This window comes from Electrophorus electricus, chromosome 5 (assembly GCF_041902795.1).
Source record: "Electrophorus electricus isolate QZ-2024a chromosome 5, ASM4190279v1, whole genome shotgun sequence".
Classification (NCBI taxonomy): Eukaryota; Metazoa; Chordata; class Actinopteri; order Gymnotiformes; family Gymnotidae; genus Electrophorus; species Electrophorus electricus.
In genome coordinates, this window is record NC_137501.1 from 6,241,676 (window position 1) to 6,268,147 (window position 26,472).

At 40.0% G+C, this 26,472-nt stretch overlaps 1 protein-coding gene across 5 annotated transcripts; it reads left to right on the forward strand.

Annotated features, from left to right (window-relative positions):
* The first annotated feature begins 3,555 nt into the window (after positions 1-3,555).
* On the forward strand, positions 3,556-26,192 carry si:ch211-225b11.1 (sodium- and chloride-dependent GABA transporter 1). Of its 5 annotated transcripts, none has more exons than XM_081713957.1 (14): positions 3,556-4,535; positions 4,656-4,900; positions 9,169-9,303; positions 14,287-14,497; positions 14,666-14,798; positions 15,368-15,502; positions 16,559-16,662; positions 16,838-16,962; positions 19,579-19,691; positions 20,972-21,112; positions 22,160-22,259; positions 22,403-22,503; positions 23,600-23,770; positions 23,892-26,192. In XM_081713957.1, the coding sequence occupies exons 1-14, from the start codon at positions 4,456-4,458 to the stop codon at positions 24,000-24,002; spliced, it is 1,905 nt and encodes a 634-aa protein (XP_081570083.1). In that variant the 5' UTR covers positions 3,556-4,455; the 3' UTR covers positions 24,003-26,192. The 5 variants fall into 5 exon arrangements, with proteins under 5 accessions (XP_081570083.1, XP_081570086.1, XP_081570085.1 ...); XM_081713961.1 differs by lacking the exons at positions 3,556-4,535; positions 4,656-4,900 and adding exons at positions 6,206-7,997; positions 10,800-10,916; XM_081713960.1 differs by lacking the exon at positions 4,656-4,900 and having other exon boundaries at positions 3,556-4,319.
* The last annotated feature ends 280 nt before the right edge of the window (positions 26,193-26,472 follow it).

Below are 26,472 nucleotides of genomic sequence, written 5' to 3' on the forward strand. Positions count from 1 at the left end.
TACAAGCTATCCAGCATGTGATAATTCATCTTACTTTGTGCTGGGTTTTGGTTTTGGTTTTTTTTTCAAAGCAACTTTGGATTGGATCACCCCAATACAGATATAAACATTTCAAAAATGACCAAATCTGGATTGCCAGTGCTCTAAAAGAGATTACATATCATAATGTAGATTATTATCTATGGTATAACAACAGATAGAACAGTCAGCATGAGGTCACTTTTAGTGTATTTATTTGAAGAAACAGAAGACATCCCCTTCTATTTCTAATGAAACAGTCAGACCCCATATAAAAAATGGCCAAAACCCACAATGAAATTTAATGGTCCCAACAACAAATCACCGGAAAGAAAATGAGTAGAATTAAATGTTGCTGTTGCTAGAGTGAAGTGTTGGAGGGAACTCTAATAACAGCCAAATTCATTTAGTCTGTATACAAAGATAATATCATGAAAAGATTTAAGTGCTTTGATATAAAATTCATGTCTGGGTGTTCAAAATATTCAATTTATTTGCTGTTGAGACTATTAAAAGCTTAATATTTTGCAATATTGGGTTTGGCCTCTTTGCCCAGGAGCATATATAAACTACATAAATCAAATGTATTAGTTGACTGATTTAAAAGTTTTATTTCATTTTGTTCCTGAAATCCCTTCTGATGGGATAAAGATAATCCTTTTTTTTTTCTTTTGAGCAAACCATCTTCAAGATTTGATCAATGTGATAGACAAAATCCAATCAGATTACTACTGAACAATAGGTCCGATACACTGGGCAAAAACCTCATCATTAATCCAATCTGAGGAAATGGCTTTTGGATTCCAGGAATGAAAATGGCTGTATTGGGCTGTGTTCACTAATGTGTTATATGTAGAAGGCGTGGGAGACCTAGTGAGGAACAAAAAAGGTTTATCTTCTGCTAGAGAGAACGTACTCAGCAGCTCAATTTGTTTAGTCAAACATACACAAAAGGTACGCTCTTTTCACGTGTGTTTGCTCTCATGTCTCTGACAGAGAAATGCTTACTGACTCATCACCAGATGCCTTAATCAGGGTGTGCTGTGTTGTTCCATTACCATACACAGCAAAAAAAAAGTACCACATAAAACCTGCCCACAGCGGCAATCTTGTTGGAAGCAATAAACAAACACTGGAGGAAGTTGAGGGGTCTCGTCAGACTGTGTGTCTAGTGTGGAAACAGTTGGACGTCAGTATGAGTGCACCTTATTCCAACCATGTGGACAGTGTTTGGGGACAACAGATCAGGACAATAAGACTCCAGCAGGCTAGATAATTCCTCTCTATGGGCCTTCTTTTGTGAGGCTTTAGCTATTGTAAATGATTGGCCTCTCACTGTTTACAGTCTCAATAACCCTAACAGCCTAACTGCTCCCCAGCAATCACTTACTAAACATGGGCTTCACTGCACCCCTGCCTCCAAGTTTGTTCTAGATGAGTGGCAGGGTCAAAAAAGATGATGACATTTTTAGTACCTGGAAGAGCACTGGAATATCTTGCTGACATTAGTGCCAGGAGAAATCTACAAACAGGTGACAGCGTGATGGTGAAAGATGTCAACCAGCCTGGAAATGAAAGGTGATTAGGCTTAGTTTTAGAAACCGCTGATGATAAAGACAGATTAGTAAGGAGAAGGAAAATATCTCCAGCTGATCGAAAGCAGAGCATATAGGGAAGAGTGTCTCAGACAGCCATCAGTGGTTGGACAACAAATCAGATGCTCCCTGCACCTACAGATTTAATCATAAATTCACACACTGTAGGAACATTATGACTGCTGAATTCATGTGGCATTTTCTCAGTACTGCAGTTTAATGGAGCGTGCTACCCACTCCTCTATTTTTTAAGGACATTTAGCTATGTTAAGCATTCATGCCTTATTTTACTGCTCCATCTTTTCTAATGCACTCATGATTTTGTGGGACAACTTAAAAATAGAGTTGTTTCATTGAACAAAATAAGGTATTAGAATTTCAATTTCAAATGATCAGTTATTGATTTCCTGAGGAGGCTGAGGGTCCTTAGATGCACTTTAATCTGTCTATTTCTACTTGCATCATTGTACCATCTGCACTGCACTTTATTACTGCTTATTCTGCACTGGTCATGTTAATTTGCATTATATTGTATTTTACACCAATACTACACTGGGTACTTATTATTGTTTACATTTTACTGCCACACTAATCTATCCCATCTGTGGATTACTGTTGCTATAACACCGTAACTGCCTTAACAGTAACTGTAACATACATAACAATAGATAGTATTCTCCATATGTCTTGTATGTACGCTGCTGGAAAACTAATTTCCCTTTGGGGACTAATAAGGCGTTATCTTATCTTAAGTGCTGTTGTTATAAGAACTAATGTGTTTGTTTGGCGAACCGCAAACTGTTTATGACAGGCATCAGCCACAAGATGGCGACTTTTGATTATCTACTGTCATGTCTACTGTTCTTTTTGTGAGTTATAGACACGTTCGTTACGCATAATTCCAAGCAAAAGTACATCACGAAATAGATTACATTATGTTTCATGGGTTGATAAAAATGTTTACACGAACTTTAAATCTTCCTGTACCCAAGGACCTTTGGACTGCCGCTTAGATAGCTACAGTTGTAGTATAAAGTTTACTCATCTTTGACATGAATGTCATGGCAATTTTGGGATTTCAGTTATTTCTTTAAACTATTCTTTTTCTGCAGCAGTGTACAATTTTGATGTTTGTTTGGGTTTATTATCCTGTTGGAACACCCAAGCATGTCCAAGTTGTAATGGATTGAGGTCATGCTGAAGAACTCTGAAGCAGTCCTAATTCTCAATTCTTCCAACCACTGAAATGTACCAGTTCCACTGGCAGCAAAACAGTCCCAGTGCATGATACTACCACCACCATGCCTAACAGTTGGTTCAGTGATCTTGGGGTTGAATACCTCACCTACATTTGCTCCTCCAAACATACTTCTGGTCACTGTGGCCAAACAATCCAATCGTTGTTCTCATCTGTCCATAAAACGTTCCTCCAGAAGACTTTTTCATTGTCATCCTCAAACATTAGCCAGGCTTGAAGGTGTCAATTTGGAGCATGGGCTTCTTTCTTAGACAGCAGCCATGGCATAAGCTTTTAGCCAAGCTTAAATCAAATCTTCTCTTCGTCTTCCCAGTAGGTCAGGCTGAAGCATGTTTATTCAGAATCCACCATTGTGTGTGAACAGGAGATTTAACTGACACATAGCATAAAAAGCTATTGTTACTTTATAGTAAACTTAATCTGTTTATTTATACTTGTTTCATCGTGTCATATTTATGCCTGTTTCTTCATGCAAATGTCAAGGAACACACTGTAATGTCATGTCAAAACTTAGGCCAAATTAGACTTCAGTACTGTATTTGGAGAAAATAATTTGGCTCATGTTGTACTAAAACACAGAAATGCAGAAATGTGCACTTAAACACTACTACCATGTCTTCGTGTCACTTATATACCTACATATATATTGTGTTTCTATATTTATATTGTTTAGTATTTTATGCTGTACATATTTATTTTAATTATTATTCTAATAGGCATAATATTAGACCAGGTGTAAAAGATGCTTTGATATCCATGTAGATTAAATAATGCTCAAATTTACCATGCTAAAATTAGCCTTAGCATTTTTTGTTGTTTTTGTTTTCTTAATTTTTCCTGGCTCTATCTTAAACAGCCAACTAACTGAAAAGCAACTATAAAAACATATGGTAACATACAATGAATCACCATCAAACTAGCTTATGATGGTCAGTCGTGTGTGCAGTCTTTTTGTTCTTCGGTCTGTGGTCTTTTAAGACCCATTCCTCTTCCTTATCTCCAAATGAACCACCCTGTTGCCCTACCCCTCGCCACAAGCCGAATTCTGCAGTGTCACGATGAACAAAACTTTTCATACATATTCAACCAAGGCACACGCACACATAAGAGGTGGAGCATGGAATGAAGATCATTTTGTGGTTTGCCCTCATGAACTACACCTAAACAAACTGCTATTTTATGTCCTGTAGTAGATATAGTGTGTCTGTGTGCACGAGCTTTTGGTTGCCAGTACACACAGCATAGTTTTAGCGCTATTTTTATTTTATTTGGCAGAGGGCGACTCTCTAAACTCAATGCTCGTCGTGTGACGCTTCCTAAAGAGGCGGGTTCTAGCCAGTACTACGCTTGTTTCGATTTCTCCTCTATGCAACACAGGGAGCAATGGGACCGGTCTCTTTAAAACACGTGAAACACACGATATGATAGGCAACCCATACGAATACCAGGTACCAGGAATAGATCGCCGTCTATTTATTCCGTCGATGTGCAGGCTGTACTTGTAAGATTCTGAAATAGAATTTAGCCCAATGTTATAATTACAAACAGGTTGTGTAACGGTTCATTGATTTTATTACATTCCAAATGACTACATTTCAACCGACACTTTCGTCAACTTTAGCATCAACTTTAGCATCACCTTCTAAAGTAGGTAACATTCGCAGGTAGGTAACAGTTAGTACACGTCCTTGTCTTGTAACGGAATAACTCAGACGTTACCGAGACGTTAGTCACGTGGCTCACGTAACCTCAGCATCCCGTGGCTTGTCCTCTGCGCGCTTTAGCGTGAGACTGGAGGCCCGTACTGCATCCCCGCGCCCCACGCGCGGTGCGCTTAAAGGGGACCGCGGAAACGAAGCCACGCTCGCGCTTAAATCTGCCGTGGAGAGCGCGGTGCACGAAGCTCGCGCGTCGCCGCCCAGAGAAGCGTGGAGTCGGCGCCTCGAATTCGTCCTCGCGTCCGTTGGCTATGCGGTGGGTCTCGGGAACGTATGGAGGTTCCCGTACCTTTGTTACAGGAGCGGAGGAGGTGAGTGTTGCCCGATCACCGGTACAGATGCAGCTCTACGCGGGGGAGGGGGTTGCCGTAATTCTTACAGTAGTCTGCATCCTGTATTTTTTATATAACTCACATTCTTTCAGCCAGGGCTGCGTGCTCCTCACCCGACCTTTTAGAAATATTTGTTCATTTGAAACAGGTGTACAAATAGAGAACGTAGCCCATGCATCGCAATGCACAGTTTTTCTTAGGCATCATCCACATTTCAAGTTACGAGTGTATTTAGACGTGAAGAAGACATGAAAACAGAGGCTTCACTTGCAAAACAAGCAAAATGCTTTCGTGGTTGCAGGGTCAAGTCGCTGGATTGGTCAAATGTGAGGGACACTCTTTTGGCCCCGTTCGGGATTTATTAAATTATTCCCTATTTGTTCTTTTTTTGTTTGTTTGTTTGCTTGATTAATTGTTTGCTCACATTTTGATTTCATTTTAAGCTGGAAACTGGAGGCAAGTTTAAAATCATGTTACCAGTTTGAGTAGATGCAATGTATATGCTGAATTTCATTCAACTCTCCTGTCAACTTTAGATAAAGATTTATGTTTATGAACTGTTAAAGATATTCCTAATTTTTAGTGTTGCTTTTCATGGTAGACAATCGACAGCAGTGGGGACATGCTCATATAAGAATTCTATGACAGAAATCTTATATTCTAAGTTTATTGCTTAGTCCATAGTCAAAAGGTGTTTTAACGAAAGAATTTAACAGAATGGCACTGTACTTCATAAAGGGGAGGTGCTTTAGGACATTTTTGTTTAAAGCAGTATACTGTGTTAATCCTTTTGTCTTGGTGTTATCCTGGGCTCTGGCTCAAGATTAAAATCATGTGCTGGTAAAGTTTCATATTAGGACCATTGTCAGAGCTGGGCCCAAGCTTACCCTCAAAGATGCAAGGAAGTATACCCATGCTTGTTTGTTTGTTTGTTTGTTTGTTTGTTTGTTTTGTCAGTAAAGAACTTTTCACTGGATCACATAAACAAAAACAAACATGCATTAAAAACCCCACAGACTGCTGCTTAATTCAGCGGTTACAGTAGCACACTTAATGTCTTCAGTGTTTCAGTATTTTAGTATTTGACTAAATATGTACCCCAGAACTGTGTTTTTTAACCCTGTCCTCCGAGAATCCACATTTTGTCTGTATCCCAGCCTACACCTGAACTAGCAGTCTGTCTGGTAGCCCTTGAGGACTGGGTTGGCAAACACTGCTTTAGTGAGTATGACTGTATTTGACTACATTTGACTGTACATGTCAAAGTGGAATACCCAAATATGATGGCTATGGTAGTGATAGCACAATGGTTAAGGTATTTGAGTAGTAATCAGAAGGTTGCTGGTTCAGGTTGCCACTGCTGGGCCTCTTAGCAAGACCCTTAACCTTCAATTGCTCAAGTTGTGTTCAGTTATAATTGTAAGTTGGATATAAGTATCAGCTAAATTTTGTAAATGTAAAACAGGGGATTTTAGTAAAAGGTCCTCATGAATGATTGAATATTGTAATTTGATTCATTTCTGTGGCAACTGATCTTTCTAGTGATATAAGTGCTAATAGTAGGTTTTTTCAGTGTGGGATATTTATGGAATTTCTGAACTTCGAGTGCTTCAGGATAATTTTCTTTGCAATTCCAAGGGCAGTGAGTATGGGGGCAGTGTACTGGATGTGGGGATTTATATTTGTATGGTCTCCCAGCAGGCAAAGTGAGGGGGCTAGTGGGATGTTGTAGCTCAGCATGAGGGATATAAAGTCTATGACAGAGGGCCAGTATTGCTGTATGTCCATAGAGTGTGAAAACTCTCAACAGGAATGCCGAGGGGCACATGGAGCATGAGTCTGTGTTTGTTTGTCCTATTTTATGTCATTTTTGCTGTGTGATATGTGATCTATGAATTACTTTATATTGTATTATCTAGAGATTACTGTTGTTTGTCTTTGTGGAAATGGATTTACATATTTGGATCCAGAAGTCAAAGATTGCAAGATTCTTTTTCCATTTTGATCTGGGAAGTGAAATAGTATTGTTCATAGTGTCAAGAAGTTTACAGAATTTTGATAATTTCTTAGTTTGCTATTTTATTTTTGTGTTCAATTAATTTGGGAAGGTGAAGGTGATTGTAATATTTATTTTAGACTTCAATAGAGATTTCAGTTGTAGATATTGTAAATATCTATCTCTTTATAATTCATAGTCTCTATCTCTTCTGATATTGAAATTCCAGGCCAGATCATTTAAAGAAAACATGAAGTTGTGGATATGACTATTTTGTGGAAATATGTATGGCATTTTATTTTATTTTGTGGTCTGATAAGGTCTGTGAGCTGATGAGACCTGATACGGATAGTTCCTAGTTATATGTTTCTTGTTCTATTTCTAACCATGAGTAATATTTTTGATTGGGGTGTGTCCAGATGTAGATATATTGGGGTTTACTTGCTAGATAGCATGTTTGAAAGTTTGTTGTTTCTAGTCCAGTAAAATTTTGTTATTGCAGAATCCAGTACCTTGATCCTCCTAGTGGGTGGTTGAATAGGGATCTAAATGTAAATAAATAATTTATTTTTGAAAGGATTGGCATTTTTACATTTGTTATTCTGCCAAGCTGTGAAATAAATAACTTTGTCCAGTGGTGCAAATCTTCTGTTTTCAATAATGGTTTGAAATTAAGAGGAAATGGATATAGAAAAGACATGGTCATGCCTTTATATTGAATGTTTCCTAAAGGAAAAGCAAAGGATAGGTTTCGGGGTATGGCATTACTATCTACCTCGTTTATAGGGAGAATAATTTATGATTCTAGGATAGAATGTTTTTTTAATAGGAAGATTTATTCCAGTTGATTTAGTAATTGGATATTTCGGAAAATATGCCTGAGTGTTATTGTCTATTGTAGAGAGTTGGATGGATCCTGTAAGTATGAAAATACATAATCTGCATAGAGACTGACCTTGTGTTGTGTGTTTTGTGAGATTAGACCTTTAATGCTTTTGTTTTGTCTGATTGCTGCTAGTTGTTCTATAAACATTGCACACAGCGGAGACAGAGGGCATCCTTGTCTGGTACCTCTGGGAGGTGAGCCCATTAGCTGTGATGGTGGCCAGGGGTGAAGTGGATAGTGTCCTTATCCAATGAATAAGATATATGTCTGCAGTTATGAAATGACATTTCCAGTTAACCCTGTCAAATGCTTTTTCAGCAAAAAGATGATTAAAAAAAAAACAACTTTTAAGTCAAATTGAGTAGTTTTCACAGATTATCAGAAGAGTGCCATCTTTTCATGGCACGACGGTTTTGAATGTTTCAGTTTTGAGCTTAGTTATTTGGCATCTGTATTAAAACCTTGTAGAATTCATTTTCACTTTTGGTAGCTTAATATAATTCAGAAAACAGTAAATGTCATCTGCAGATGGCTCTTGTTCAGAAGTATATATTTCCTTGTTAACTGCTTGAAACAGTTTCTCCTGTGGTAGAACCAAGGTCTGCCATGAAGTGTTCATATCCAAGTCTTTGGATCTTAATCCAAAGTTTTTTTTATTTAGTGTATCATCTACTTGAAAGTGCAACTGTTTTAATTCCTATCGTGTTTCTTCTTTAGGTTCTTTAGCATATTTACCAGTAAGATCTTTGATTCTTTATTCCAAATTATTTTCTAATGCCATTTTCTTTTCTTCTTGTCTGTTGAATATGAATTAATCTTCCCTGTCATTACTGCTTTACGTGTCTCCCAGAGTAACGTGGTTGAGGTTTTTGGAGAGTTATTTATTTTAATAAAGGATGCACATTCTGTTTTAAGAGAATCTTAGAGTCTTTTAGCAAAGGCATGATAAAGTGACATTTGGGTGCTAACAGCATGGTGGGGCATGTTCCCTGAATACAGTCGAAGTTCAATTATATTGGGCACGTTGAAGTGAAATGATAAAGTGGCATGGTCACTGACTACAGCTGGATGTTGTCCACACATGTCAGATCCTGTTAGATCCTGCTGATTTACATATATATAAAATTTTCTGTCAATATTTTTGTATCTCTGTATCAGTTTAATAGAGAGTTGTACTGTTATACCTTCTTACCACCCAAGTCTAACTGATCACCCTGTTAAAATATTCATTACAAATTTAAGAATGAAAATACAACATTTGTTTGCACTGAAAGAGACTCCATTTAGATATTATATATTATTTATCTTTTTTGTGAACACTCTCTAACATTATCACTCTCTCTCTCTCTCTCTCTCTCTCTCTAGGTGCCTTTCTCATCCCCTACATAATCATGCTCTTTCTATGTGGTATCCCGTTGCTTCTCATGGAGTATGCCATAGGGCAGTACACTCGCTTGGGGCCAGTGCATGGACTGGCTCAGATCTGCCCCCTCCTGAAAGGTGAGTGGGTGTGAGTCACCAGTGGCTTCAGATGTTCCAGATAGCTTGGTCTGCTGTTGACCCCCCCCCCCCCCCCCCCCCCAGCATCTAGCAAAAAGGCAAGAGTGTTTGAAATATGGGTGTTTAAATAATAATAATAATATAAATGTGTGGTTTGGTGTGTTATCTTATGTGCAAGGACATCAACAGTACTTTGTATTTGTATTTCCTGTTTGACCATAATCTATCATTTATGGTTAAATTAAATAGAATTACAATTTAAACATCAATCTTAATTAATCTACACAGTAGCTATTTCATATTGTTTGCAAGTTTTGGGCAATCTTGTCATTCTGCTGAACTGTAGTCTGTGATCATAATTAATCTGATGTTTTTCCTTCTGTGCTCCTCCCTGCCACATCAGGCTTTTTTGCTGATTCATTGTTTTCCTTTACAGTGTTTACTGGTGTTTTGTTCTGAGGCCTAATGACCTGTTGATGGCTGATTACTTGTGTCAAACCTGGATAAAAGCATTTAATCCATAATGGCTCCAGGCTGGATTCAGACATTCAGTTTAAAAAACATTTGTTTTTCATAACATTGCAGATGTCTTAGAGGAATATTTGTTTGGTCTCAGAGCCATCTGGATAATGAGTGGGGTTTCCTCAGTAATAAAGGTACTGTTGACACTGCTGAGATTGCCAAACAGGAAACGTGCCCTGCAATGTGAAAAGCAAACTGAAGTTCTGAACTTCTCACAGAAGATTCCATATTTACTTAGATACTCCCATGTACTTACTGTTAAGGCATTAGTAGTTTTAAGCTCATCAAGAAGGAAGGCTCTGGCCATATTTAATTATGACAGAACAACAAATACATGTATGTAACGAAGGCTGAAGGTAGCTGCCTTACCTGGGCCTCAAACCCAGTTCTGACAGGATTTAAAGGTGAGCTCGGACCACCAGGCCAAAGAGGCAGCTCACTAAGAGACGGTCTCAGTCACATCATCCTCCCCTTCCGAGCATGATGGTCTCCATCACAATACCTTCACCTCCATGGAGTGTCCCCTGTGCATTACACTGTCCACATGTCCCTTCACACACAAGTGTCTTTTCCATCAGGGCCACGCCCATGCTCCTCATCAGGGGTCCTCACACTGGGCTACAGCATCCCCTCACAGCAGGGTTGGGTTCATCAACCTGGGGCACGCTCCCGATGGCCTCACTGCCATGCCACTTCTAACAATAAGTGTAACAAAGGCTGAAGGCAGCTACCCTACCCTGGACTCGAACCAAAGAAGTAAACGTGAGCTCTGACCACCGGAGCAAAAAGCCAGCCAGAGCACCCATTTAACCTTCCTAAGTGACGGCCTCTGTCACAATGTAAGATTCTATTTCCCAATCGTGAATCTCGAATACCACTGCACATTTCAAAGGGGTTCAGCCATCAACAGTCATCATGGTTTTTGATGAAAGGACATGCTTTCATTTGCACTAATTCCAGACTTTTCTCTTTAGCTTTTATCTCCTCAAAAACAGAGATAGTCTACCCGGTCAAAACTATCGGGTCCGTCACTTGATATATCACTCATTTCAGTCTATAGTGGCTGCTTGCTAACTGAACGACTGATGCAGGTAGTTCTTTCTGCATGTTATTTTAACTGACTGTTTAAGCTTTCCTTTAAATATTACATTTATATGGTTCATAAATATTCATATGTCAGGAGTGTATCATAATAATCTGGACGAGTCAAGGTGCATTATTATATGAAAGCTGTATTTAATAAATGTTGTAAAATGCATAATGCCAAAAATTAATTTTCCACTCTGGTGATACTTTTGAAATGCATTCATTTGGTTGGTTAGTTTGTTCTCTGGGACATCTGCATTTTCATGAATGTTTAATGGACTATATATATGGCAGTTATTGCTATGGTATTTCATCCTTAAGATTACCTCATATTTTAAATAGTAGTTAGCATTTGGGCTAACCACAGTGTTGTTAGGGCAGTTTTGGATTAGATTATTTTTGACTAGGGGTGACTGGGATTTAATGCGTATCCCTTAATTATAACTATTCTTTTTGTCTGTGTGCATGACTACAACTTGTCTGTTTTTTATTGTTTATCAAATTTTTCGATTAAGGTTTTTAATTTCTCCAGGAATGTATTTTTATATTTCTTAGAATGTATTTTAAATGTATATTTACATTTACCTGATTAATCGGGTACCTTCAATTTCCTTAGCATTGTTCAAGTACGTTCAAACAGATGGGTTTTTGATCTGTGTTTACTCCTTTCAGTTACTGATTTTTGTGAAGACCAGGCATAAAAATAGATTAAAATGATTTTCAGATACAACTGCAGGAGTTTTCCCCCCACTGGGACTTCAGGCTGCAACCTTACAGACACTCCATTGTGTAGTAAAACCCACATCTCATCTGTTCTGGAAGCAATGTAAACAATCTGTGTGAAAAGTCTGGGAAGCTCCTTTATCCTACTTACTTTCCGTGTATAATTTGTCTACAGAACAGAAATGTATTGCTCTCATAGAAAAGGGGGAGTTTCCTACTTAGGACATTTAGAATGAATGACTCAAAGAATATCCTTTGGAATGCCTCTTGTTTATAGAGCACAGCTTTCATTTAGGATCAATGAAGCTGATCAAAACCAATGAGCTTTCAAGTTGTCTAAAGCCTCTGATTCTCTGAGGCCCACTTTACTGCCAGATCAGTGAATCCATTTAGACCAACAGGAACCACAATACGAAAGTATGCAAACCAAGTAATGTAATGAAAACTTCACGTGAACGTTGTAAAAAGATAAAAGGGAAAGGAGACAACAGCCACACACGTGCGTGTGTGCACTTGTGCGTGTGTGCACTTCTTTATGTACATATAAAAGGAATCATTGCTTGGTTACATTTACATTTAGGTGACATGGTATAGACACTGAACGAGATGCAAGAGGATAGAACACAAAAATGAGAATTTAATGAAAAGCAAAGAACAGACACAAAAAAGGAAAACGACACATGAAGCAGCCCCAGCAGTAAAAGTGATGCCGGAAAAGATGGAGTAACAGTCAACTGTAGAGTTGGATACCCAAGGGACTTAAATAGGAGAGTGAGATGGGGAACAGGTGCAGGGAGTTATCCAATACATTTGTGAATATGAACGATTGTGATTCTGACATGTGATTGGTGGATCTTTGGGTGATTGACAAGTTTGGCATGACAGTTTATGTAAATGTATAGGTTAGAGTCCAAGATACCATTGAACTAAGATACTGCTAGATTCAGGAGTCAATACAGATAATTGCAATAACAATAAAACAACAATAAGCGCAAAGAGGGTTCAATCAATCAATCAGTCAATTAATCAATAGTAGTCCAGGATGTTACAAGACAATACAATGTTTTAACAAACACAGGATCAGTAGTCATTTATATACTGCACACATCTACGAGTCTTCAGTCTGTGTTTCAAGACAGCAATTGTTTGAAGACCAGCTGTGCTGCTGTGTCCTGGATCAACTTTTTAAAAAATTTTTTGTAGTTACTTTTTGTATCTTATAGCACAGACAGATAGATAATTTCCACTTAGTATGTCTGTATTACTTCCCAAGAGGAAAAGCCTTCAATAAAACCCTCAGTACAAAAATTCTAAAAAAAAACCCCACTATGTTTTATGGGACACAGTTAAAGGTTTTTTAGTGACTGTCCAGAAGTAAGGATGGCCAAATTTATGTCCCAGTTAGAGGTTTTCAATTGACCTTGAGCTGCATATATATGAGGTACAGCTATGTTTATATGATTATCTTTGATCCTTGACCCCTCTGGTCACATGAATAGCACATGCTACTTCTGAGCAAAAAAACTCTTTAAATCTTTGAGATTGTAAGATTATTAAAAAAGCTCACCCTATTGGAAATAATTTTTGATGCAGGAAAATATTATCAACTGGTTATAAATGTCCAGCTTCTTAAAATATTTAGGTTTTGAAAGCTTTGTTATATTTTATACATTATGGAATAACCATAGACCATACCCTAAGATTAATATTGTAATATTGTATAAAAATATGTTCTGGGAGCCAAGATAAACATTTCTAAATTCCTAGGTTTTTAAATATTCATTACACTTCATTTTAGGCTATCCCTTCTTGAAGCTGCTTGCATGTGAACTCAGAGTGTTTGGGTTTATTAGGTCTGGAGCTATAAATCCTCCAAACTTTATGCTAGCATTATTAATTTCATCCACAATTCATCATTTTTTATTAACTTGGTAGAGATTCCATAGGATTTTTTGTCTTCATATGTTTCCTTAGTGCATTAAGGAGAACTGTTACTATAAAGCCTTATTTACTCTAAAGTCCTGTTTATGTATAACATTTAAAGTTATTCTGCCAGAACACACAATATTAATTAATTTGGGCTAAAATAGAAGCTATTATATAATAATTGTCATAAGTTGATCTATATAGATTTAAGTTGCATAACACTTTGAAATGTTTTTTCAGTGATTCATGGTTAAAGGGCCCTTTTTCTGCATAATTCATCTCTTTTGCCCTCTGATTTAAAGGTGGAATAGGTTATTTATTGTAGCATTTTTTTTTAATCTTTGTTCTTTTTCATCTTTAATCTTTTCTGAAACATCTCAATAGCAATCAATAAATCAAATGCTCTGATAATAAAAAGGGAAAAAAGTTTATTTGACAACATTTGCATATTACTTCAGAAATCTTATTTTATTAAAGCAAGATATAAATTGTTTTCCATGATAGAGAAAATAGCAAAGACAAAAATAAACAGCTGTCTGTAGGGAAGTTTTTCATTTTTCACTGCCGTGGTAGAAAGTGCCTTCTCCTTTAGCTGATGCAGTGAAGCTGTGGTATTAACCCAGCCTATCTGTGAATTGCACAGAGCTTGGAGGTTGCTGTAAGGGCAGTAGTGTGTGTGCCTGCTCTCTAACGACCTCTCTCTGCCCCTTACATGGGTGTCCGCAGGGGTGGGTCTTGCTACTGTGGTCATCTCTTTCATGCTCGCCACCTACTATAACGTTCTGATGACCTGGGCCCTCTACTACCTATTCCACTCTTTTGGCTCTCCATTTCCATGGCAATCCTGCAACAACACGTGGAATGCCGTCGGCAACTGCTCCACTGGGTTACCCAGCAACGCCTCTGACCTGAAGTCAGCCAGTCAGCAGTTTTTTGAGTGAGTAGCAGGTGCAGTTTGCCCCTTATGCGTGCATCATACCTTAACGTCTTGTTAACCCCAAACTCAGCAGTGTTAAATCCAAGTTCAGCACCACTTCTTGGAGATATCTCAGTATCGGTGCACTGAACCGACAGGTGTACTTTGTGGTGTGTATGCATGTTTCAGCCATAAACTGCTGGAGATGACAAACGGTATTGAGGAGGTGGGGGGGATTCGCTGGGAGCTGTTTGGTCTCCTGGTTCTGACCTGGATCATCACCTACCTCTGCATCTTCAAAGGGGTCAAATCCACAGGAAAGGTCAGGTTACCTCATCTCCATACTACTGAGACAAATGAAGAGACCGTGATGCGGATTTTTGTAATGTACTGTAATGTTTTGTTGTCTTTGTCTGAACACTTTTAATGTAAATGTACCTGGTTACACATACCAGTGGCTTAGCTGGCTTCGCTTGACGTAGGAGCTTTGTTTATCAGTCTTGACAATCATTTAATATTATATGTTTTCTAAAATGCTCAAAATATTACACAAGTTAATGTGTTTTTGTAAATGATATGATAATATTCCACAACATTAGCTTTTTTTTTAAGTTATTTTTCAAGTCTTATATAATAGCTGTAGTCCAAATTTTATTTGGAAATATTGCGGCAAAAGCTGCATCAGCTACTTAAAAATACAAACAAAAAACTTCCTTTGGGCATATGCATCATCACTAAATTAATTCACATATCCAGTTTTAAATAATAAAACCACAAACCCTCAAACCCCTGTCCTCATTACTGTACATTAAACCTTGTACAGTGAAGGATGTTTTTCTAGGATAATTTATTCTCTTGAGACCTCTAATAACTTGTAAATGGTTTCTGTAGGTTGTGTATTTCACTGCTACATTCCCTTACTTCATGCTGTTTGCGTTGCTCATCAACAACGTCCAGCTGCCTGGAGCAAAGGACGGCATCCTCTTCTTCCTCTTGCCTGATTGGGGCAAGCTCCTGGAAGTGCAGGTGAGCTTGAGATGGCAGGCAAATTAGTTTACGACCTGTGGAATCGTGTCAACCATCTAAGTGGAGCAGATTAAGGTTATCTTGCACCGAAGAATAGCTAACAACTTCCGCAGTTTAAGTGTTCGAGGTGCTTATAATATTACTTGGTCTGGTTAATTTTAGATGTGGTGCCCCATCAAACCAGAAATAATTCCTTTTGTACTATACAAATCAGAAATCTAGGAGGGAATGCTAATTTCACTGGTTTAATATAAGCAGACTGTCACAGTGCCGCCCCCTGCCGACAGATAACGGCAGTCGGCTGCGGTGAACACGCGACCTCTGTTTGTTTCTTTGTTTCCGCGCCTCCCTCAGGTGGTGTGTGTTGTCTATTAGGGGCCTGTTTTGTTGGCCTTTGTTGTCGTTATCGGTCGTTTGCCTTCGTTGTCGTTGTCGATGCCTTTTATACTTATTTTTGGTACTTTCACTAAATTCTTCAGCTGGACACTCACGTTTGCTTCGCTTTTCTTTATTTTCGTCTGCACGTTTTTTCACCTGTAACACAGACAAGAACGGCACACGCTCGATGGGCGATTGCGGACGCCTATGTTATTTTCCTCCGAATAAAGAGCTTCCTCTGAGGAGACATGCACCAAAGCTTTGACTACTGTTACCTGGTGCCAAAGATGTTCACTCAACATGACATCACAGACATGCATAGAAGAAATACGAATTTGGTATTATGCAACAGTGGGACAAGACAAAGGGTGTAAATAAAAACCACCCCATATGTAGCTGTTCCTACTAGCTAACAATCTCACTTGAACTGATCATATGTTTAGGATTTTGTTTGTTTGTTTGTTTGTTTGTGTGTGTGTGTGTGTGTGTGTGTGTGTGTGTGTGTGTGTGTGTGTGTGTGTGTGTGTGTGTGTGTGTGTGTGTGTGTGTGTGCGCCATGCGTTTGGGTGCATATTTGTGCATGTATGTTTGTGATCATTTACAAAATAAAAGAACAGTGCTACAGAAAGTACAGAAAGTGGAGCTGACATGTCATGCTAATCATATTTTCCCTTTTAGGTGTGGGTTAATGCAGCTGCACAGATATTTAACTCCATCGGAATAGCGTTTGGCTCCATGATATCTATGGCCAGTTACAACAAGTTCAGCAACAACATCCTTAGGTGAGGAATCTTGGAACACAGGGCTGGTCTGGCCTTGTTCCTGTCATGTAGAATCAGTAACACTACATGTTGATGGATCCTTAAAGATCAGCAAAAGAATGAGATGAGATTAATTTTCAAGCGAGAACCCATAATCAATGCCATGTTGGGACCGTTTCCTTCTCTCTCTTTATAGAGACACCTTCATTGTGTCCCTGTCAAACTCAGCTACCAGCATCCTGGCTGGGTTTGTGATCTTCTCTGGCATTGGGTACATGGCACATATTCATAACCTGCCTGTAGAGGACATAGCTACTGATGGTAAGTTAGTTGAGCATTCTCCATGCCCTCGCATATTCATACCCACAGAGGAAGTCGGAATTATAGTGAAGTACACAAGTTTTCCAAAGAAACTCATTTACTCATAGAATGCATCCTAGCCAGTAGAGTAGGTTAGAGTCCAATATACCAATGAACTAGAATACTGTAAAAATACAGGGATCAGTGCTGATGCCTATAAGTGCAAAATACATAAGCTCTATCTTAGACAATGATAAGTGAAATAAACAATATGAACTAGTTTGTTAATCAACATCAGTTTAATAAACAAAACTTTACAATAAGTACTAGTTTCAGGTAGTCAACATAAGAGCAGGGTCAGTGCTCATTTGAATGTTCCACAAATAGATGGGTATTCAGTCTGTATTTGAAGACTGCAAGGGAATCTGCTGTCTGGACAGCTAGCGGAAGTTTGTTCCACAATCTGGGAGCCAGGACAGCTAATAGTCTCGATGCTTGTCTTCCATGAGACTTGAAGCATGGTATTTCAAGCCGAGCCATACTTGAGGTTTGAAGTACTCGAGGTACAGATCAGGCTTTGACCGATGTATGGAAGGGCTGGGCCATTTTTGGCTTTGTAGGCAAGCATAAAGATTTTTAAATCTGATGCATGTAGCTACTGGACGCCAGTGAAGGGAGCACAGCAGCGGAGTGGCGTGAACTTTGGAAGATTGAAGACCAGTTGTGCTGCTGCATTCTGGACAAGTTGTAGAGGTTTGATGGCTCTTAGAGGAAGACCAGCAAGTAGCACATTGCTGTAACCTAGTTTTGAGATCACAAGAGACTGCATAAGCACCTGGGCAGCTTCCTGTGAGAGAAAGGGCTGAATCCTTCGTATGTTACAAAGTAGAAATCTGCAACACCGGGTTAGATTTGAAACATGAGTTGAGAACGACAACTGGTTGTCCAAAGTTATGCCCAGGCTATGGGCAGCTTCAGATGGTGATACTAGTGAGTTCTAGAAGGAAACTGTGAGGTCATGGTAAGGGTCAGGAATACCTGGGATGTACAGAAGTTCAGTTTTACTGGGGTTGAACTTCAAATGGTGGGCTGTAATCCATGATGCCATATCAGTCAAGCATACTGAGATACATCTAAAGACCTGCATGTCAGAGGGTGGAAAAGAAAAATAATTGATTGTGATCAGCATAGCAGTGGTAGGAGAAGCCATGAGAAGATATTACATCACCGAGAGAACGAGCATAAAAGAGAAGAGCAGAGGGCCTAATACTGAGCCCTGTGGAACACCAGTGGAGAATCTACATGGTTTGAATGTGGATCCTCTCCGTATTACCTGATTGGACCGGTCTGTAATGGGCAACGTAGGAGCCGTCGAGTGTGGCCTTCTTGAGGACTGGTACCACTCTGGCGGTTTTGAATGTAGTTGGCACATGTCCAGAGGATAAGGAGTTGTTCATGATGAGAGAGATTAAAGGAAGCAGATCTCTTGAGATCGTCTGGAACAGAGTGGAAGGAATGGGATCCCACAGACATGCAGTCGGATTGCTAGAAGTCAGGAGTTGAAGAATTTCTTCTGAGGAGAGAGGAGAAAAAGAAGCCAGAGAGATGTTGGGGAATGCACACTGGTTGGAAGAGTGGGAACAGAGGAAAAGGACTGGCGGACTTCTGCAACCTTCTCCTCACAGAAGGTGATGAACTCCTCAGCAGTAAGAGATGAGGGGGGAGGGGGAGCGTTAATTAATAAGCACAGGTGGCTATGTGGAAGGCTAACAACAAACGCAGTGAGAAAATTCCAGTCTACCCCTTTTAGATAACTTGGCATGAAATGGGCTTTTTGGAATGGAGTTTGCAAGAAACACCAAAATGATAGGAGACAGAGGAGATATGGGAGCAAGGTTGGCTGTGCCAAAGAAGCAGAAAGAGCTGTTTATTCATTAAAAGAATGTATTTATGTCCTCGGCCGTCCTTGAGACCTGGCACCCCTCCTTACTGCATACACACACACACACACACACACACACACACGCACATGCATACACACACGCACACGCGCGCACTCACGCAGACCCCCACCCCCACCCTCAGTGGAATGTTCTTTAGCTCAGATAGAGAACCATCTGCACTGTTGTGGCAGCGCGTCTGTGGGTTAGCTTGCTAACACACTACTACCTGCCATCGCTTTATTTGGAGAATTCCTGCAAGGTTCAGTGAATCCTAATGTCACTTCAAAAAAGCCACAGTGACACAGTGAGCGTTACTGGGGATTTCCATTGGTGATTTCTTCTGCTGTGCCAAAGAACTGACTGAAAGCTGGTAGGACCTGGTAAGAGGTTCTGTTGAATTAGAATCTCCTGCACCCTGCTCCTGACCTTCAAGCAGGCAGCTAAAGGTAGGACGTTCAATGGGAGACATGCTTGAGAGGTTACTTTGAGCCCTCTTATTTAGCCTTGTTCTTGTTATTTTTGGGGGGTGGAGGGAGCGATTGGAATTCTTCATTTTTTTCAATGTGTTCAATGTATTTTGAATTCATTGCACTGATGTCACCTAATAATCATTGAAGTTTGTATGGAAAAACATAACCTATGTTTGTGTCTGTTTACCTGTGTTTCACGTGTGTGTGTGTGCGTGTGTGTACAGGTCCTGGATTAGTGTTTGTTGTGTATCCAGAGGCCTTCTCCACAATGCCTGTATCGAAACTGTGGGCTCCTCTTTTCTTCTTTATGTTGCTCTGCCTTGGCCTGGACAGTGAAGTACAGAATAACTCTCTCTCACACATACACACACACACACACACACACTCATTACCTTCATTCTGATGCATGAAACAATGAAAAAGTTCTGTAGGACACTGCATATTCTTCCCTAGTCACAAGGGGACTGCTTACGCCACCTTTCAAATATTTCACATGGTTTTCCATTCAAATAAATACATAAAACATAAATACAGCCAGTAGTGCAAATGGACTGTAAATGCACTGTAAGTACACACATTAAACTGAACACAAGACTACACAATAAACTGTACAGATAACTATATGATGGATTAAACACTCATTAAGCCTGTGACAGTAGTGGAATGGGTGGATTTCTGTTTTTCATGTATTATTCAGTTTACATTAATGGCTAGTAATATACCTTTGCAAACGTATACAGATTAAAGTGAGAGAAGGGTAACTTCAAATAACTGGTGCAGTTGGTAGCGCAATAGATCAGTTCAGCTTGAATGTCTAAGTTTTCGTTTGGCAGCTCTGTTCAGCACCTCACTGCCTGTGGGGAAAGGCTGTTCATGTGCAGAGGATTTTGGTATGCACATACTAGATTCTTAGTAGACGTTTCTTCACTAAACGTTGAGGGAGCTTGAGAGGATTGTGACGTGCACTCCCAGGAAGTGTGCGCTGGTGGTCATACTGCAGTACCGCTGATGTGGTGGGTGAGGGGTTGGGGCCAGATAAGGGGGTATAAGGCGCTTGGGTCCTTCTGAAATCCGCAGTCATCTGTCCTGTCGTACTGACATTCGGAGAGAGACTGCTGTTCTCGCACCAGGACGCCAGCTGCTTCACCTACTCTCTGTAGACAGTAGTGTCATCAGTAAACCTAATGCTGTAATGTTTGGGGACACAGTTGTTGGTGTGCAGGGGTTACACCAGAGCACTCAGCACACAGCTCTCAGAATTACACTGATCTGCAGTTTAGCATATTCTTAGAAATCTGCTATAGTAATAGTACGGTTTAATAATGAAGTAAAAATTAATAATATGCACATATAAATTAAACCAAATAAAAATGAAAGCAAATGAATTTATTCAAAAGGGATGGTGCCTTATATTAGTTTGCTGTAATGTTATGGAGATTATAACATTTGACCTGTGTAAGGTTTTATCATGTTAGGATCAACCACAAGGTTGGACAGTATTTTACACAGTCAAATACACTGCTCTTTACAAAAACCAAATGTAATGAGTTTGTGTCTTCCAGAAGCACAATCTGTCCACAGCTTTGGGTGTGTGTGTGTGTCTGTCTGTTTGTGCAGTTTGCCATGGTAGAAGTGGCTGTGACCTGTATCATGGATGGTTTCGGTCCAAAGGTTTTGCGTGTGTTTAAGAGAAAGGAGTTGCTGGTGGTGGCTGTGTGCGCAGTGGGCTTTCTTCTGGGGATTCCACATATCACCAGGGTAAACGAGCACCGCACGGTCACATCACCAGGGTAAACGAGCACCGCACGGTCACATCACCAGGGTAAACGAGCACCGCACGGTCACATCACCAGGGTAAACGAGCACCGCACGGTCACATCACCAGGGTAAACGAGCACCGCACGGTCACATCACCAGGGTAAACGAGCACCGCACGGTCACATCACCAGGGTAAACGAGCACCGCACGGTCACATCACCAGGGTAAACGAGCACCGCACGGTCACATCACCAGGGTAAACGAGCACCGCACGGTCACATCACCAGGGTAAACGAGCACCGCACGGTCACATCACCAGGGTAAACGAGCACCGCACGGTCACATCACCAGGGTAAACGAGCACCGCACGGTCACATCACCAGGGTAAACGAGCACCGCACGGTCACATCACCAGGGTAAACGAGCACCGCACGGTCACATCACCAGGGTAAACGAGCACCGCACGGTCACATCACCAGGGTAAACGAGCACCGCACGGTCACATCACCAGGGTAAACGAGCACCGCACGGTCACATCACCAGGGTAAACGAGCACCGCACGGTCACATCACCAGGGTAAACGAGCACCACACGGTCACATCACCAGGGTAAACGAGCACCACACGGTCACATCACCAGGGTAAACGAGCACCGCACGGTCACATCACCAGGGTAAACGAGCACCACACAGTCACCGTGACAGTTACATTACTGGAACAACAGTGACAGTACACAAGCACAGTAACAATACTACTGTACTCTCACAGACCAGGTTTCAAATTGTATAATTTGATGGGTCAGTGACACATTTAAATTATGAACTGAATATTCTAAGAGAATGTGCTCCGTGCTTTGGATTATTGTGACGTAAACACATTTTCACAGACCTTTGCTCATGAATTGAGGATGAATATTAAATTTGCTTTGGGCTTTTAGGATAATTGTAGTTTTATCTGTGTGTGTGTGTGTGTGTGTGTGTGTGTGTGTGTGTGTGTGTGTGTGTGTGTGTGTGTGTATGTGTATGTGTGTGTGTGTATGTGTGTACAGGGTGGTATATATGTATTCCAGTTGATGGACCACTACACTGCAGTGGTGTCCCTCATGTTTCTGGCTTTTTTTGAGGTTCTGGCAGTCACAGTGATCTTCGGTAAAAACAAACAAAAAGATCTTCACATACATGATTGTCTGGATGATTTATGTGCAGTCTAAAACACACTGTTGTACTTGAAAAAAAAACAGTCTCTCTGTCTCTCTGATCCCCCCCTCCCCCCCACACACACAATCACACAGGAGTGCGGAGGATATGTGTAATGGTGGAGAACATGCTGGGGAGGACACCTCACCTTTACTTCCGTGTGTGCTGGCAGTTCCTTTCTCCTCTGCTGGTGCTGGTGAGAGACATTTACATTTACATTTACATTTACGGCATTTGGCAGACGCTCTTATCCAGAACGACCTACAAAAGTGCTTTGTCATTTACTCATAGAATAAGTCCTAGCCAGTAGAGTAAGTTAGAGGCCAAGATAAAAATGAACTAGAATGCTGTTGAAATACAGGGATCAATGCTGATACCTAGAAGTGCAAAATACATGAAGCTCTATCTCAGACAACAATCAGTGCTAGAGTTTCAGTTAGTCGACATAGGAGCAGTCAACATCAGTGTAATAAACAATACCCTACAATAAGTACTAGAGTTTCAGTTAGTCGACATAGGAGCAGGGTCATTTAAATGTTCCACAAATAGATGGGTGTTCAGTCTGACAGAGTCAGGACAAAGAATAGTCTTGATGCTTGTCTTCCATGAGACCCGAAGCATGGTATTTCAAGGCGAGCCATGCTTGAGGTTCGAAATAATCGAGGTACAGATCAGGCTTTGACCGATGTATGGAGGAGCTGGTCCATTTTTGGCTTTGTAAGCAAGCATCAAGGTTTTAAATTTGAAGCAGGCAGCTACTGGGAGCCAATGAAGGGAGTGCAGTGACATGTGTGAACTTCAGAAGATTGAACACCAGTCGTGCCGCTGCATTCTGGACAAGAGGCCTGATGGCTCTTAGAGGAAGACCAGCAAGTAGCAAGTTGCAGTAGACTAGTTTTGAGATTACAAAAGACCGCACACGCACCTGGGCAGCTTCTTGCCAGAGAAAGGGCAAAATCCTTCATATGGAGAAATCCTTACAAAGGAGAAATCTGCAAGATAGGGTCAGATTTTCTGGATGATTTAATGTGCACAGTCACTTCAGTCCTCACAGAGCTCCATTTAATTTAATTCTATTCTAGAACTGGTGCTTCATGGTTCCTACTGAAATAAAAAACTATAGAAAGTTACTATTACGAAGTCACCATCTCTAATCATTCAGTCAGTCTGCAGTCTGTCACCCCTGTATCAAATTGCTGTTGGCATTAATCCACCCCCTTCTATGTATCTACTTGCAACACTTGGAAAGTCCTTGAAGAGTTCTTAGATGCAGGAATTCCTTTTGTGTGTAGGGTATTCTGATCTCCAGCATAGTCCAGTATACCCCAGCACGCTACGGCAAGTCTTACACATACCCACAGTGGGCCGAGGTACTGGGCTGGTTCCTCTCTCTCATCTCCATAGTCTGGATCCCTCTGGGGGCTGCCCATGAAATCTGGAAAAATAAAGGACCTTTGTTGCAGGTACACACACACACACACACACACACACACACACACACACACACACACAACACAGACTCACTGAGGCCTCCTCATGCTGTCCACCTGTGAAAATATTGCGATTAATTGCAATCTCTCACAGAGACTGAAGGTGGCAGTAACGCCAACGGTGGATCTGGAGCCTCAGCGTGCCTTATCCGAGAAGGAGGAAGGTCAGGCAGAGTCCATTGCATTGTTTGACACTTCCCAGTAATGTGTGTGTGTCATATATTACATTTTCCTCATATACACCATACTCAATGTAGTGTTAACATTAGGTTTCATGATTAACATCAGAAATGTACTGTGTTTATAAGCAAATCATATCCTTTACATGGGTTTACCTCAGCACTGACCAAAGTCACAACTGGCCTCAGATCTTTACTGATTAAGAATTAAAACACGGAGCCAGTTGTTCATGTGTGCAAAAGAATAAAATACAAATGGCACAGAATATAGAATACTTTACTTTTTATAATCTTTCCCAATGTTTAAGCGTGTAATCTCAGACAAATATATAATGAGATGTAGTGCATAATTTGTATATATAAATTATGCACTACGTTTATACGTTGCAAATGCAATACCCTGTTTGTTTGTTTGTTTGTTTGTTTTGTACACTGAGTACACTGGAGGATGTAAAATAAGCCTAACTTGTGCTACCCTTGAGTCACTACTTTAGTCTCTGAACTGCACCATGATCAATTTTCTTGAAATGTAATGCTGCATTTTGTTAAAACATATATTGTTAAATTTCCCCAGTTGAAGACTTCGGCTAGGCAGATGTAATGCTGAATGTTTGTTGCATTGTCTAGTTAATGACTTGGCTATCTAACAAACTAATTTAATACTGCAGACATTCCAAGTTAAATATACCTAGCCGAAGTCATTAGCTGGGCAAATTTAATTATATGTGATAACAGAATAATTGTAACATGAAATTAGCTAGCTCGCTATGTCTTTTAACTGTGCAAATGTAAAGCTACAAACAGTCAGCCTAACTTGTGTACAGCTAGCTATAAATATTATACAAAGATGTGTAATTTTGCACCAACTTGTTTAACCCTCCCATCATGTTCTGGGTCAGAATTTACCCCATGGTTCAGAATGTTAGTTGAGAATGCAGAGAGGGAATCAGAGTGTAGATAAAGTTTATTACAATTTGTTTAAAGGTTTTACACACACACACGCGCACGCACACACACACACACACACACACACACACACACACACACACACACACACACACACACTCACAGAGAGAGAGAGAGAGTTCATACAATCAGAAACGATAAAGGTGATACAGTTTGTAGTATTTTTGTAGCAAATACTTATCTAGCTAGCTAGCTAATTCTACGGTCATTCCTTCAGACTCCTGCACAGTGAGTCTGCCTTCTCCCACTTCAAGGGATTGAATTCCGCATGCTGCTAAAAGAACGTTTGCAAAAGGGGCATTTTTTAAAATTCAATATGTAATTATAAATTTTCCAAGAAATCTGGTATTTTCATTCCCAGCCATTTGACCTTCTCTGTAAACAAAACCTCTTGCACCCCATGGTGCTTGGATGGCGATAATTGCTGCTTGCAACTATATTTTGCATTTGTATTTGTATTTAAGGTTTCTGTATAGTTGGTTGAATCATTCAGGTTTTGAACCAATGTTCATAAGAAAAACAGAACCAAAAAAAGGGAAATTGGCTAAACCATTTATCTAAATATAGTATATAATGAATACATGTTGAACCACTGAAATCTGTTATTATATTCATAGCTGTTATTATATTTGTATGGTTTTATAATTCTACTTTTCTGTTTTGTGATGCATATTTGTGAGTAAACAGATGTTTTTCAATGTCACTATTTTGAACCATTATAAATGATTTTGGCAGCAGTAAACTCACTGTTTTGCATGCTTGCTAATAAGACGTTTATTATTTGTTGCTGGGCTCTTTGTCCCTCTGCAGTGTAAAAATTAAAACAGCTAAGCACCCACTGATTCAGACTTATAGAGGTAGTTTCTGCTGCAGTTACAGGACTTCGGTGTGGTGTACTATTGAATGTTGGGGATGAATGTGCAAATGTTTACAGAATGGGTTCCTGTATCTAAACTCACACTGCGATTTGTGTGCGTGTGTTTACAAAATGGGTTCCTCCAGCTAAATTCATATGGGGGTTTGTGTATGGGTGTGTATACACTGTGTTCTATACAATGCTCACTATGGAAACCTGCAAGAGAGTGCACACAGTAGTCTTTTTCCATCTTGAGTAGATGGCCAGCGCAATGTTCATCTGTCAAAAACTGATTATAAGCCTACATACTGTTAGTAGTTGTTTTAAACAAACAGGCCATATATTCTTTCATTTCTTCCCTTTGAATGTTTTTAATAAAATATCCAACGAAAAAGCAGAAGACTAATAGTAATGCTTTGATGAAATAAGACAATGCCATGTGCTGACACTAGAAGTGCACATTCACTAGTGTGGCCTCTAAATTGAAAAACTTGGGGAAACTCCGTCTGCTTAAAGGTTACTATTTTCTTGGTCTGTTCCTTGCCCCTTTTGGGATGAGAACTCAGAACGATGGGTCCGCAAGTGGAACAACATTTTTTTTCAGAGATACTCTTCATCATACCTCAGTTGTAACGAGTGGTTATTTGAGTAACTGTTGCCTTTCTATCAGCTCA

Excerpts from the sequence above, each read along its gene's own strand:
- si:ch211-225b11.1 (XM_081713957.1), top strand. The coding sequence starts at position 4,456 with ATGACTACATTTCAACCGACACTTTCGTCAACTTTAGCATCAACTTTA. Across the intron at positions 4,536-4,655 it reads AAAGTAGGTAACATTCGCAG|CGTGAGACTGGAGGCCCGTA; the intron begins GTAGGTAACAGT and ends TGCGCGCTTTAG. Across the intron at positions 23,771-23,891 it reads ATAAAGGACCTTTGTTGCAG|AGACTGAAGGTGGCAGTAAC; the intron begins GTACACACACAC and ends AATCTCTCACAG.